Below are 15671 nucleotides of genomic sequence, written 5' to 3' on the forward strand. Positions count from 1 at the left end.
AGCCGCAATTCGCGGTGTTTCGCGTCTTTAGAAACGCGACTTTCACACACACGCCCAAACTGGAAGACTTACAGTGCACATTACAAATTGTTTCCTCTAAAAGTATCAGATATGAAGATATAAATTTCCTTTCTTATTGACTGTCGTACGATAGGTAAAAATATTGTCCATGTACCAAGCAGCAAAATCTCCCTCGTATCGTAGGAAGCCTGGGTTAAATATAGGCCATTCTCGAATGAGACACCAGTTACTATATTTGATAATAAAGATATAATTTTGCTCCAAGATGACTCTTACTCTTAATTCTTTATTTTCAACTATGGATCTCGCTAATATAGAACTCTAATTCTGACCAAGCATCATAAATCACCAATTCTTCGTTGATTTTATCTTTTCGTGTTTCCTTAGCTTTTTCGTTCGATGCAGCTATTCCTAGAAGACATTTAGTCAGAAAATATTACAAAGATAAGTAGAATTATTAAGTCCAAGAGCAAGAAAATTTGTTTCGTATAAAATTCATTTATTTCCAGATGTATATTTTAACAGGCAAATGGAACATTACGTATCAAGCACATTTAAATGTGATAGAATGTTTCACACAGAATTAAAATGTAACTGAAAGTAAATAGAAAAATACGAATTATAACGATCAACGTGTAAATATACGCGTAACTGTATCGTATCGGAGAAGATTTACTTCTAAATATAAAGCGTATGCGGTTTAACCGAAAACTGTCAAACGCGAGGAAAAATAAGAGAGAATCGTGACACCCGATACCTCGACTATTTAAGATCAGGCATAAATTTTAAACACCACATTTTGATTTTGCCCAAAATCCGTACGTATTATTTCTATGCTCGAGAACCAAAGAAATAGGAAAATATCGCTTATCGATCCAATTAATCAAAATTCAATCTGATACCAGCATAATACCATTTCTAAAGAATTGCACCAGCAAAAGCTGCTCTTCCATTTTTCTCTCGGTTAACGTTCGAAGAAACATACTTCGAACGAAAGCACATGATTTCATCGTTTCATGGAAACCTGTGATAGGAAGGAACCCGTGTGTGTGCGTGTGTGTGTGTGTGTGTGTGTGGAGCGAATTCCGCAGGAGAAAGATGGCCAGGCGATGTGTCTCGTCGATCAAGCCCGAACTCTTTCCCCGAAAATTTACTCTTCGGCCCAATAAACGAGTTTCCATCGCCCCCTGCTGCGAGTTCGATCTTTATCCGGAACAAACGTCTATTTCATATCGGCCGCGATGAAAAGAATTCCAGCTTCCCCCCCGCCCTTATGTTCCCTTTCGGCTAGGAGAACGACGAGGAAGAGAACTTTATGAGTTTGGTGGCCGGAATGAGATCGGCCGCGAATTTATTCCACGGCCAATTACCATTCGGCCGGTGGGCTCTTTGCATTGCGATCTCGCCGGATACGCGCTACAATTGCCGCGATATCGGTGTCGGATGACGCGCTGCCTCCAGATATCGGTTATCGATTACGAGCCTCCGGCCGTTTAGAACGAGGAGAATCCTTCAAGCTGGCTGAATGTTACCAGCGGTGATAAATTATGGTAGGACTTTGAATTCCATACACGGAACCAGGATCTATATACTCGTATACCTAAATTGTTGCGTGCCGATCCCATTGATCTCTCGATCACGTTCAAGTACAGAGGATATTCCATAGATTTTTATAGAAGATTTTCCTACCGTGATCTGCAGTTACGAAAGATGCGAAATAAATAAAGTATGGAATTTTAGACCGATGGGAAAACGCAACGTACTAATAAGAACACGATTGAATTTTCCATTCATAGAAAATTTAATATTTCCGGTGAAACGGACTAACTACGATAGAACTCCGATAAAAGCTCGAATAAGTCTGCAAGTCGATATCAAGCGCAAACGAGTTATCAGGCTGGAACCACTTAATACTTTATCGATCTCGTTAGCGTATGAGAAAACCGCGGAAAATAAACGACCCTGGATTAGCAACAATAATTTGAAGCTAAAATCAGCTACGCGTTGGTTTACTAATTTAGAATGCGTAGCCAATGCCGTGGCCATCGTAAATCTTCCTCAACCCCTTGTAAAGTATCACTCAAGTGCGATATCTCCAGAGATTTCACGTTGAGTTTTCTGAAAAATCCTGCTGGACCGTGTGTAGTCGGCTGAACGGAAGATAGAAATCTGATTTGCCCTAGCCAGACATAATCCTTCCTCCAACTCCTTTTCAACGCTCGTTCCCCTATTCTATAGCTGCCTGTCTTTGTTCTTTCTCTCTCTCTCTCTCTTTCTCTTTATCCCGTGCAGCACGCTCGTAAGGGGATCATATGAAACGTTCGTTCGTACGGCAGATTGGCAAGAACGATCGTCGCAAGCTCATGTCGAAGATCGATCGATGACCGATAATACGATTACAAATTACGAGCCGTTTAGACACGTCAGCGGATGAAACTGACCAATCAACGACACCATTGTTACCCTATCCGATTTATCGACGACCGAACCGTGAATAGCACGGTGATTTTTGCGCCTATCGACGGTGCACTTTTCAGCTGGAAATCAACGTTCGACCGAGATTCACCGGCACACTAGGGAAAAAATTTATATGTGAGCCTGTTTTTCTGCCAGATAGCGCGGCAACGTTTATTGCCAGCCGCGAGAAATTAAATTCAACCTCGGAGCACCAATACTTTTTGTATTCGTTCGTTGGTGCACGCTCGATGGACACATCGAATTGCAATGGACAAAACAAAATTGGATAAGATTGTTTTTCGTTCCTCTAGAGGCGACGGATCGTTAAATTGTTGTTATAACACGAGAGCTACCGTTTTCGTATTTTCTAAATACAAAAAAAAAAAAAAGAAAAAGTATGTCTTGTATATAGGATTTGTTCTATTTGTTGCTATCTGTTAAAAAATACCTTAGCTCAACGTGAAAAACGGTATCCTTCGAGCAGGTGTAAATAAGAGAAAATAAGTCGTTGCATTCGGCAGGAATATTTTTTCACGTTGTCGTACTCTGCATAAAACAGAAAGACAAAACGCATTTACATCTTTTTTTCATACCGTTGGCGATACTTTAGTAATTATTCAAAACGATAGTCATCTGTGGACACTCCATATTTACTTTTGACAAGAAAATACTGAATTTTCTTCGTGGATAAACCTTTACAAAATTACTTTCGGATAAATGAAACAAATGTCACGTCATAATCACTAAGCCAGAATGAAAGCTGAGCAGAGAAATTCGAGTATCACACGAAGCTAGTCTACGTGATAACCGGTAACAGAAATGCAGCCTGGCAAAGATAGAACAGCTTCTTCCTGAAAGTGTAACACTCGAACACCATGCGTATTTGTAAAATGTCGAGCACTCTTTCGTTTCCAAGCGTGTCGTTCGTGTGCAAGCGAATGCAACGAACGTAGACGAAACACGACTACGTAAAATCTTGCTTACCATCATATGCAGATTCTTTGAAAGCGTACTACGTCCCATTTGGATTGTGACGTAAACTCTACGTGCGCAAACCATACAAAGGTAGGCACTCAGCCTCGCTTTTCTTCTGTCACTGGCATTGATCATTACGCTATCAAGATCCATCTTGCTGCGAGTTCAGCTTTTTTACACCTTTTCCCAACGATATTTTGTATAATATATCGTAAATGGAAATTGAAAGCGTTACAAGCGTTGTATATAAATACAAAAAGTAGCTGACAGCTACGACCAACTTGGAAACATCGGTAAAAATTTATTTCCTAAATTGCTCCTAAACTTCGGTGTACGATCAATCCAGTTTTGTAAATAAAGTGTCCAAAGTATAAGACGATTTTGGAACAAAAGAACGCGTTCATCAATTGTACGAAAGAACAGAAAGTTTCGCCGCCTATTCGAAATTCACCGAGAAGTTTGGAAACTCTGTCAGCCAACGATAAGACTCGGAAGTTGGCGTTAAGTTCTCCCGGAACCGTGCAGTTCTTTTCTGAAGTGAAATTCATTGCCTGCCGCGCCGCACTGCTTCCGTGTGACACGTCCGGGAATAAGAACAGCCGACATTCGCAACGGATTAATTTTCCGATATATATCGTGAACGAGAAACGAAAAAAACAAGAAATGCAAAAAAAGAAAAAAAAAAAGAAAAAACGAGCGATTTTGTCGATACAGGAATTCGCGCGAAGCGACAGGCCAGCTCCCTTTTGCCTCTGTTGAATGTCAGAGAAGCCACACGTAATATACACGTGTACCGATCCTCTGTATCGCACGCGAAATAGTTCAATTTCACGTTGCAAATCAGATTTTTTTCGGGCTTCTTTTAATATACAAGCCGTACCCATCAATCTGACGTGTACGAACGGGGCCGTGTACGAATGTATTCGAACAGGGACGACAGTCCTTTTTCAAAGAGAAGCTATACGAGTACCGTTGTACCGATGTAGTCGCTACACGGTTTCTTCCCTACGGATTGATCGAAAGGCAAGAAACGATGTATTGTGACCCGCGATGGATGTTTAGACGTACTCGCTTCGCATTTCGATCGCGTTCAAATTTCTCCGTGCTGCTTACGAGTTGCATGGAATTTTTGTATGAAACTGTACGCGTACCTCGCTTTGTACGTACGTTCTTGGTGTTTGCAAGAAACGCAATAGTCGCTGTTTATACGTAGCTTACTTATCGAACAAAGCGCTGAAACGTATATGCTTCATGGAAAAATATGAAAGGTCCGGCAGTTTGTAGTTTGTACAACGAAACATATATATTATATTATATTATATTATATTATATTATATATTATATATTGTATAATATAATACGTATAATATTTTAATAATATACGTAATATTTGTATAATAGCTATCTATTAAACTCACTTTGATTTTGTTTCATCTCGGTGAACCAGTAAATTCTTTCAGTATTACACGTATCGTACGCATTAATATCTGTTCGACGTGTCTTTCTTTTTTGAAGTTATCCGCACATAAAAGTCCAATGGCGTAAAATTGGAGGCGATATTCGAGGCAAAAGTACCGTTCTCTCTGTATTTCGTATTTTTATCATAACTTTTGAATGAAGCTTTAAACGGTTATATAACGGGTTACGTTTATATAACCGCTTTTGCTTAATTATGGCCGTAGTATAAACTGAAAAAGTTTCACCCCCTGTGAGATCTTTCGCTACGTACACGCGCCACCAATATGATCAAGTATCCAAAATTCATGAACGCGAATTTGATATCGTTAATATCTTGATATGAATTTTCTGCTATGCGTAGAATCTCAATCTCGTGTTGCAGTATATTACAGATAATCGAAATGCTTGTTCGATCTAGGCGAAAGGAACGAAGAAGCATTTAAATTTAAAGCAAAAATCGAAGAAAATATTTAGTGCGGAATAAATAACGTCGAAATTTCTAACGATACTGTATCGAGACTAATAATTTGCATAGCTTGGCACAATAAAGCACGTGAAGATTCTCTCTCGGACCAGGAGAAATATTCTGGAAATTGAAACGGCGAATATTAAATATCGGAGCACGACGGGAAAGCGGAGAGATATGCCGGAAATCACGAGTCACTGACGCGACAAACTGGGAGTCTCCGCGAAAATTCAGAACGGTGGATGGTTGGCTAACTGGGAAGACAGCCGTAGGTTTCTCAGGATTTATGTAATATGGAGGGCGTGTGCAGCGCGTAACGAGACTATACGAGAAGTAATCAATCGACAAGCAGGGAGGTGTTTCGTGATACGAAGGTAGCAGAATATACGGGCTCGTAATGTCTGGGAAGAGTGGGTCGTTCGTGCCTACCGAACCGCGTAACACTTATCTCTTTCGGCGGGCAAAGTTTCGTTCCCCGGTGCCCGATCGACGGTATTCACCGTTTAAAGAAATCTACTTTTTCCCAGCGGTGCAATTCGTTCAGAAGGAATCTCCGTGCGAATGGAAAAGGACTTTTTCCCCGCTTTTTTTTTTTTTCTTTTATCAGCTTAACGAGCTTTTCTTTATCCACCCGACGACGCTGCGCCATCCTACCTTCTCTCTTTTCTTTCTTCCGAGTGACACTGGCTTCTGTTCTTCCGCTGGTGAACGTTTTCTTCTATTTTTCACGGTCTCTGCGTACCTTTCCCTTTTCTTGTATTCTTTGATTCCTTGCTGCTTTTTCTCCGCTACGTATCATCCGTTGGCCAGTGACGTCATTTTTTTGCACGAGAACGTTCTCTCTCCTTTGTTGCCTCTTCACCTTCACCTCTTAACCGTCGTTATTTTCATCATTTTGCACAGACGGTTTTTATTCCTTAACTCATACCGTCGGTTTCACCGTTACAATTTTACCAGTTCTTGTCCTTACTCTAACCCGATCTCTCGTCGCCTTTGTTTGTTCTACGGGTTCTTTTCGTTTGGTTTTTACGCGTCGTCCGACTACTACTTCCGTCTTTCGCTCTCTATTTTCTGGCCCTTCGTTTCTCGCACTCTTGCTTCATCAGATTATCGCTTCTCGCTTCGTTTCTTGACATGGGAATTTTGCACCGCGTATGAATTAGCGCGTGTACTTGTCCTAGCACAAGAAAATTAGCTAGACGCTGCGAGAGAAATACCGTTATTTCTCCTGTTCCTTGATAATGAGTTCATTTATAATTGGTGAAATTATTGAAATTCAATGAATTATCGAAAATTCACGATATGTTTGTCCCATAAAAGGATATTCTGGTATCGTCGACGTAATTTAACTAACAACGAAGGTTTTCATTGGCAAGCTTATGATGCGCTCTCGTAGAAAACACGTAAGAAATTTGTAATAAAGCGCGAGATCCCATTCTTGCATGATTGTGTGCATCGCGTTATTAGAAATATAAACCTGCCGAATCGCACAGCGTTACCGAAGCGAAATCGCAACGATGTCGTATCGTTCATTTGCATCGCATTTTACATACCAATTAAGGCGAAAAGCCGAGACAGCCGGATTTAAAAGTGGTACATTTATGGCTGGTCGATTCCATTCTCCGCAAATAGCCTTTATTCGAATTCTATTAATACTCAAATAGAGAAATACGACAATATATTCACGAAAGTGATCCGTTTTGGTTCTGACGAAAATACTAGAACGCAATGAATATTAATTCAAAATAATGTAAGTTAAAAAGATACTTTTTCTTCTAATATACAAATTTATATACAAATGTCTCCTTGACTTCAATAACAAATAATATGAAAGTTGAAAGTATTACGCGTAGTATACTTTTCATTCACTTACCCTCACGCTATTATACTTTATTTCACTGACATTGCGTGGAATCGAGCGGAAGCAGCCAGTTTATAAGCTTTAAACATAGAAGCTGCGGCACAGTATCAGCGTAGACTGCGTTTAACTTCGCGAACGTGCTCGATTAGGTATTTCACGGTAACTCACGCCCACGATTCGTATCTTGCGTTGATTCCGCCACGTGGATAATGCTTACGGAATTCAGTTTACTAACGCTAACGAGAGAGTTGCTCATTACGAGCAGTTACTGCGAGAGTGATTCCACGAAACACTTCTTGCTGCTCAACGCGCCTATTTAATCGAGATGCAGTCACGTGACAATCCCCACAGGGAAAACTTGTGAATTAAGTCTGTACATTACGTTTAGCCCTGTAGCCGCAGGCGACGACGAAATCGCCTTCTATTCTATTCATCTCGACGGGGTACGCTCTAACGCGTCACATTTTTCGTATTCCGTCAAAAATCTCCTCCTGTAGCGTTAATTCTGCTGTGGTCGTCGAACGTTTCACGTCTCTGTAACTTTAGTTTCATCCAAGAGGAAGTTTTCTTTTGTTAATTGCTAAAAAGTTTGGTGTTTCTAAAACAGCTTTGGCATAAAATTCCAATGATGCGCGTCGATTCTTTTGTAGTTTCGTCAAATTTTGAAATTTGTCTAACAGTACGAAAGGACGCAAAACACGGGTAACATCGGTGAGAATGATCGATCGACAAACGAAAAATCAGACTCGTTCGAAGAATCAAATTAAAACGATATTTTGTATAATGTTTTTAGGTATACATCGTAGGTCACACACCACCAGGGGTGGACGATCGTGAGAGCGGTGCGGCGATGTTGAGCGAACGTCACAATACCAAATATCTGCAGCTGATCCGGTTGTACTCGGACATCATTCGCGGTCAGTTCTTCGGTCACTGGCACTCGGACACTTTTCGCGTGGTCTATAGCGATACCGGTACGTGTATACGTCTTGTCTCTTCTTGTTGGCAACACCAACAAGCGTGGCGGTTGAACGCGGTGAATCAACCGAGGTGGTTGGATCGATGCGCAGGCATCGTATCGCGGCCAAAACCCTGTTCAGCCTTTTACGATATGCGGTTCACCAAGTGGCTGTTCCTCTTTCTTTTTCAGTTTCGTATCTTACATTTGCTTCACGCTACATTTCTGTTCCGGCCTATCTTTCTTCTTCGTGCATCGAACTTAACAACTCGGATTTTCTTCCTTTTTTTCGCGCGTGGAAACATTTAACGTTCAATGCATCGAAATGGAAGTAAAATCGACGTTCGTTCTTTTACTACGTCTTTATCGCGATTGTTTCGCTACGCCGTTCGCAAAACGCTACGCTCGTGAATACCGTTGATGCTGTATTCGTGATTTTGATCCTTTCGTTCCCTTTTGTCACGCTGACTCTGGCTTTATCGTATTTCGCTTTTGTCGTTTGCGGGCTGAAGCGCGTCTTTGTTGGCGATTCAATAGCGGTTTGACTTTCCTAACGATCCAACACGTATTGGCTAAGTTTGAACGCGTCCCAGTTCAACCATAAAGGAATGGTGAAAAACGCGTGCCGTCGGTGCTTTATTAGAAACTCCGTCACGGATGCGGCTTGACAGTAAAATCTATAAAATGCATTAAGCTTCGAGCAGGTAATTATTCCTATGTAGTTTCCCTGATATACTGATAATGTAGATGTCGATCGCCCGTAATCCAACGAAAGCTTAAACGAGCAATTTATTTTGTTATCCTGAGATTAACGATCTCGTATATACGTTAAAGCAAAACGTTCTTTCTTAATGTTACCACTATATATATATATATATATATATATATATATATACATAATTGTATGCAAAATTTCTTTTACATTCGTACTAATAATTTCGATATCTTGGAATTTTTGCTTCGATTTCTGGAAATAACTTAAAACTTTTTGATGCGTTGTCGAAGCGTATCAACTTTTGAGGCGTCTTAATTTGTTCACATTTTCGTGATTAATTTACGATTACGTTGATTATCGCGTTGCACCTTTTGGTTGATTTAGATTATTCTCCGTAGTTTACCGATTCCTGGAATATCCACGAAACGCGTAAACTTTACAATCATAAATAATAATAATATCAATGTCGTTCCTGACGAATTAAAAATATCTTAGATTTTCGAAAATAATTTTCACGATCGAATAAACGGCGGTGCATTTTTGTCGGTGAAGTGACTGTAAACGCAGGGTGGTTCAATTTTACGACACTCTGTATAGGTCCATTCGGTCACGTTCTACTCATATTTTTCAGAGCGTTCCTTCATCGAAACGACCGAGGCCGCGAACGATAATCAATAAATTCCCCGCGTGTGTCGTTCAATAGCCAGGATACTTTTCAGCCGTTTTACAGTCCGCTTTATCGGTCACGCCAGCGAGTTTGGCGCGCTTTTAAAACGTTCCTATCTCTTTTACGTTCACTTACGTTAACATCCTACTCGCTCGGCCACAAATATGTATACACATTGCGACACGCTTAAAGAATTCAGAGAATAATTGATTTTACCGTGATGACGTTTGTGCCGCTAGGTCTGCCGGTGTCATGGATAATGATGGCACCCAGTATATCACCGAGCACGCCTGGAGGGCCAAACAATCCAGGTTTAAGATTGTACAAATTCGAAACTGCCACTGGTCAGGTAGGTAAAAATGTTCTACGTTACGTGACGTTCGTAGTCTCTGACCGAACGATTTCTATTTATGCGATTTTTCGATACGTTTCTCGAAACGTAGAGCGTACAAGATGTTTGGAAAAACGGCCCGATACTTAAAGAGCTTATGGTGAGTAAAGTGAAAGATGTGTGATCAACAGAGACTATAAAAACAACTCTTATTAACGCTTGAAGATTAGTACGAATCCTCGTATTCGTAAATGTTTAATATATCATTCTGCCGTTTCTATACAAAGCTCGCATTCATGGATCGTAAATCGACATACGGTAGAACGCCGTTTGTAGGAACGAAATTTTAGTCGATGCTGATCGACTGAACCGTCGCCAACGTGAACGAAAAACGCTAGCGGAGAAAACTTTTCTACTTCTATTGCATGTACTTCGATTATATAAACGATAAAAATATGCTTGGACATTGTTTTACTTCTCTGACTGAGTAAGTACCATAAGGCCTTTAAGTATCTTTCAGTCTTTTGCCTTTTTCTTTTCTAACAGCCTGTATAGGATTCGTCGACCCATCTTCTCTTCTGTTCCGTCGTATTCAGGTGCTGGATTATACGCAGTACTATCTTAATCTGCCGGACGCGAATTCAGCCGGGACGGCAAACTGGTTGGCCGAGTACTCTCTGCTTGAGTACTATGAACTTCAGGAAATTACAGCGATCACTCTTCACGACCTGGCTGACCGATTCACGCAATTCAATGATTATGCTTTCGTCAGGTACGTAAACGGTTCGACCGACAAATTTTTCCATCTGTCTAGCGGAATACGTGACCGCGATCGTATCGTGGACAGGGATCATTGATCATCCGGATTACAACCGCCCTTTCATTCCCTTTATTCCTTCGGGCTCGAGTATTTCGTACGAAAATGTGGAACGTTACTTTGATGTATTTCCACTTTGGCATTTCTCGGTTTTTTCGCGTTCCTCTGCCGCTGCATGGTACGCGATTCGTAATTAAACTCTGCACTTTGAGTTTGAACTATATCTTGCAAAGTAATAGAGCAACGTTTGGCGCGATTAAAAAATAGTAGATACGTTTATATTGTTCATTTTTTGCCTACTTTTAATTTTATATCGCAAGTATTTTATATATCGTCTATCATTAAGATAGAACATCGACTACGATCGAAAGCGACGATTTTCACATTTAAAACGGTGAAATTCGCATTCTAACCAAGCTCGCTAGATTCTTTGAAAGTTTGCAACAACATTCAATTTCACGACAAACTTCGTAATTTAAATTCGCTTTAATTTCGCTTTCAAGGCGTCTCGTGCTCATCCCCGCTATCGTAATCGCGTGAAATGGGCGATATCGCGCGAAAGACCTTGAAAACTCTCCCACCGGGGAGGTGCTGTTAACGGATGACTGACGTAGGTTGTTCGTGACAAAGTTGCGCGACCACGCAGCACCTGTACCCGGGGATCAATGTGGGAATGTGCTCGACACTGCGCGGTAACATTTACGTGATCCGATGCGGCGATTGCACGAGCTAGCCGCGACGTATACGCGCCGAACCCGTTGCTGCATTAATAATTTCCATATTTCTCGAGCAATTATCCGGCACGATAATTCCTCGAGCCGCTTGACGCTGATAACTGTCTACCCTTTTCAACGCAATCGCGTCATTACGATGCTAATGACTGTCCCGATACGGTGGCCTGCGTCTCGCAGAGCCTAGCCAGCTCCACGGCTGATTATCTTTCCGCGCACGCGGCCGCTTATATTCCCATAGATACTACGCGGCCAACACGGTCTCGTTGCCGCGGGAAGTGGAGCAGATTTGGGGCTGCGGAGGACCGCTGAACGGAGCTTGCGCTCTCCATCATTACTGCACGGTCACCCGGCTGAACCCAGAGAACTACAGGCAATGCTACTCCTCGTATGCGTACGCACTCGCTTCCACCGGTCCATCCACGCCGCGACTCTACTTCTCGCTGCATCTGCTCGTCCTGTTGGTTTGTGCGGAGCTACTGAGGAATCGGTAGGTTGGAATCCCAACGGCCTGGCGAAAGACGACTGCGTTACAAGCGACCAAAAGCTCAGCTCCCTGCTCTTCCTGATGCGCCGATGACATTTACGTCGGCGATCACCGCGCGCGACCGATCGAACTCGGATGTTGTTTAAGCGGCAGAAAATCTTCGAGCCAATCTCACACTGCCACTGCAGTTGACGATGTCTCGTTCCGTTGTCGCGATGTTTGCTCACAAGGGGAGCAGCCGGATAAAGAAGGGAAGGGAGCGTCGGTATGTACCGCAGCGAGCGATTCACTTTGTCTCTGTGTCTGCCTCGATGTCTGTCTCTTTGTCCACGTCTTCTCTCTGTCGTATCACGCGAAGGGGTTTGGACGTCACGGGAAAATGGGACTTCTCAACGCCACAGCGATATCACGTCACGCGTTCCGCGGGGATTCGTTCGTAGGCTCGAAGCGAGCGTTCCCATCGAAACACAGTATTTTCTATGTATGCCGAACGGCGGGATGATAATCGCCTCCAACGACTGCTTCTCCGCAGTTTCGACGATCGTTTAATTACTCGGTCTACGAAATTTCACGGCATGATTGGCATTTGCTCGGTAGTGACGAGTGGCTCGACCTGATGTAACCGCGAGACGAGAGAGGGAGATGATCGACAGGGTAACCCTGAAATATAAACATGGTTCAAACGAAAGCAAATGAAAGAAAACGACGAAACCTTGATGTTGTACTTGCTTCTCTTAAACGTTTGTGTGCGTTGTTTTAACACGAGAGAATCGTATTTATTAGGGCGCGGCGCGCGCCTAAAATCAGCCGCGGAACACAAAGAACGATCCACGTAATGGAGAACGACGAATTTACGCGATGCATGAAACACACGATCGATCTCGTGAAACCGTTCGTTGTTCGGTGATGTCGCACGACTTGAATCCACCGTCAACGGAAGGGACGTCGGTGACCCCGGGACGACTGCGTCGAAGCGTTCTTAGCTCCAAGAACCGTTATCGTATCGTACCATCATTTCGCGATTGTCGGAACAATACAGTATTTCTTAATAAACGAGTCATGGATTTGTAACTACTAGTTATGAGTTATTTTAATCCAAACACGATCCTGTTAATCCTTTTCCGTTACGACGATGATCCGACGTTCTTATTGTTAGACTGGAACGGCTTTAAAAGAATAAATACTTTCATTACTAAATACAAACAATGTGAACATTACTACATGAAACATGCTATATATACTCTACCGATGTACTATATATGTCTGCATACATACAGTTTTTCCAACCACGATGGATATCAAGAGGAGAAATATCCTAAAAGTCAGATCCAGTTATTATTGTACTATAAATAACGATAAAAATAACGACTAGCTGACTCCATCTTCGAGCTGCTGCCATCTTCAGATGATTTGCTATTGTTCATTTTCTACGAGAATGTAATGCGATCTGATAGCCCGGAAAAAACGAAGAACCAATCTGGAAGTATCGATCCTTGTTTTCTGACTTTCTTATTAACGAACTTTCTTATCTCTGCCGTATTGTGTTTTACGAATCATTAAACGTTATGATACTTTTCAGGAAAGCCATTTTTCTTCGTATCCGTTTCATTTACTGCAGAATTAATTACATTAATAAAATCATTTGTTTTAATATCAAAACAATTTTAAGTTCCATATCGTCGATATTCTCTACATCGTCAACAGCTTTTGCATTTATTCGTAGTTTCTCGTTGCTTTGTAATATCCATCGCATATTTGTCTTTATTTTCAATATTTACGTTTTCTAAAAATTGTGTGTATCGAGGAATAGCTTGTTCAAGAGGAAAATATTACTGCGATAACGCATTCTACCAAACAAACTGAAATATCGATCTTACCAGTTTTGCTGAATATTAAAATAAACGTTCAGTCTAATTAGCCGCCCATATATCGACAAAGTTATGAAAATTGCAGCAAACTAACGTATCCACCAAGGAAAAGAAAAAACAACACGATAATTCGCTACGTTACAAGAAACCATTAGCGAAACAAATTGAGAAACGCTATTTCCAGAATAATTTAGATCAGTTAGAAGTTTAGAGACAAAACACCGTTATATCAGCCTTATCAATGAACACCGGAACGATTTTTCAAGGAGGACGAATTTACGATCTTTGCATATTCAAGGCCAGTTAATTTCCACTAGTGGTCGTTTCGCCGTCGACAGAGTTTTCGAATACAACGTTACGAGTGGTAATAAACAATAATGGTATCAGCCTGGTGAACTGTGAGCGCGAGCGTGCAATCTCGACATGCGATCAAAAGGGAAACAACGTTGGACAATGTAATTTAATGAAAATCCGGAACCAGCACGAACGACGAGCAGATTCAATAGACAATTAATAATTACTAGTTTCTTTATCATCTTTTTATTCCGTGACTGAATGTGCGTTTGCTTCCTGTTCATAGTGCTCCAGGCAAACGCATAATTTTCTTTGTCGTTCCTTCGTTTTCTTTACCTTTATTTCCGCGTACTTCGAGGCACGTTCCTAAATAAGCTACACCAATGCGCGGGGTTAGTAGAAATTCACAATTTACTGGGATAACAAGATAGGATAGCGAGATCTCAATTAATTCCGCAGTTACTATACTTGGTGAGTAGCTAGCCAACTTCCGTAAACGAGCTCCGGTTCGTGCACGTGGTGGCAGCAAATATGAAGATAAGTCGTTCATTAACACGAAACGGACATTCAGAGGAAAATGTCGAGAATTGCACCGACGCGACGTAACGAGACCCTGGGTTTCCCGTCGCGAAACCGTATCAAACCGGCAAGGACGAAGATTCTCGGACTGTTGCTTCGCGGGGACTCGTTTAGAATGGTTCTGTACCCACCAGGTAAATTAATATTCTCCGACCGTCTAACGAGCGCCGGAGTGGATGAGTTAAAAGGGGTCTTAAATTAAGGTTTTTGTTCGCTACAGCCTATCCAGAATCAGCTGGTCGTTCGTTGCTAGTTGCGAACGACATCCCTTCCCTTCCCTTTCTTTTTTTTTTTTTATAGAGTCTACTGCATGTTTTGTCTACTTTCAGACACGTTTTAAACAGCTTTCCAGCTTTTGTCTTTAAGGTAAACAATAGGGTACAGTAAATGTGGAATGAAAGAAGAGGAAATGGAGCGAGATAGTAGTTAGTCCAACGTTGTTCCGGCTAAGTTCTGCAGCTTATGCACTTTTCCCCACTTTATTGACGTTACTGTAACGTAAAAAGCTTGGACACAATGGCGTGTTATAGGAAGGAAGTATGTACTAGATGAAGATACGTATTTAAAAAGTACGTACTAAATGAACAGAATCGTTTCTAATTATAGGCAGTATCGAGATTGGCAATATAATCGTGTGTAACTTCACGATAATCTCACGGTATCGATTGGTATGGAACAGATTGTAAAACTAGTGCTAGTGGTACTGTAACGGATGAATTAATTTTCTTCGTTCAGTGCACCAGGAGAAACTAGTAAACCTTTATTTTGTTTAAATTAAATTTTATATACTAAGGAATAACTAACAATGAAAATAGACGCAATATATTTTTTACTCTAATATATTCTATATATTGTAACGTAAGATGTTGGAGCTTGAAGTAGCAAAGATCAACGATTAGTAATAGATGCGAGCAAACTGCCAAACGATGAGCGAATCGACGAGATTTTCGTTATCTGTTACAAGAGAAACTCGCTTTTCATCGCGC

The 15671-nt window shown here is 41.4% G+C and overlaps 1 protein-coding gene across 4 annotated transcripts in view; it reads left to right on the top strand.

The window, feature by feature from the left end:
* Positions 1-13021, top strand: part of LOC122575986 (acid sphingomyelinase-like phosphodiesterase 3a) — a 49892-nt gene extending 36871 nt beyond the window's left edge. For all 4 annotated transcript variants that reach the window (XM_043745606.1, XM_043745604.1, XM_043745605.1 and 1 more), the window contains 4 exons: positions 8032-8212; positions 9818-9927; positions 10506-10681; positions 11699-13021. In XM_043745606.1, coding sequence (XP_043601541.1) covers positions 8032-8212; positions 9818-9927; positions 10506-10681; positions 11699-11951 — 720 coding nt within the window. In that variant the 3' untranslated portion in view covers positions 11952-13021. The remainder of the gene's footprint in view (positions 1-8031; positions 8213-9817; positions 9928-10505; positions 10682-11698) is intronic.
* The last annotated feature ends 2650 nt before the right edge of the window (positions 13022-15671 follow it).

Source organism: Bombus pyrosoma, linkage group LG15 (assembly GCF_014825855.1).
Source record: "Bombus pyrosoma isolate SC7728 linkage group LG15, ASM1482585v1, whole genome shotgun sequence".
Lineage (NCBI taxonomy): Eukaryota > Metazoa > Arthropoda > Insecta > Hymenoptera > Apidae > Bombus > Bombus pyrosoma.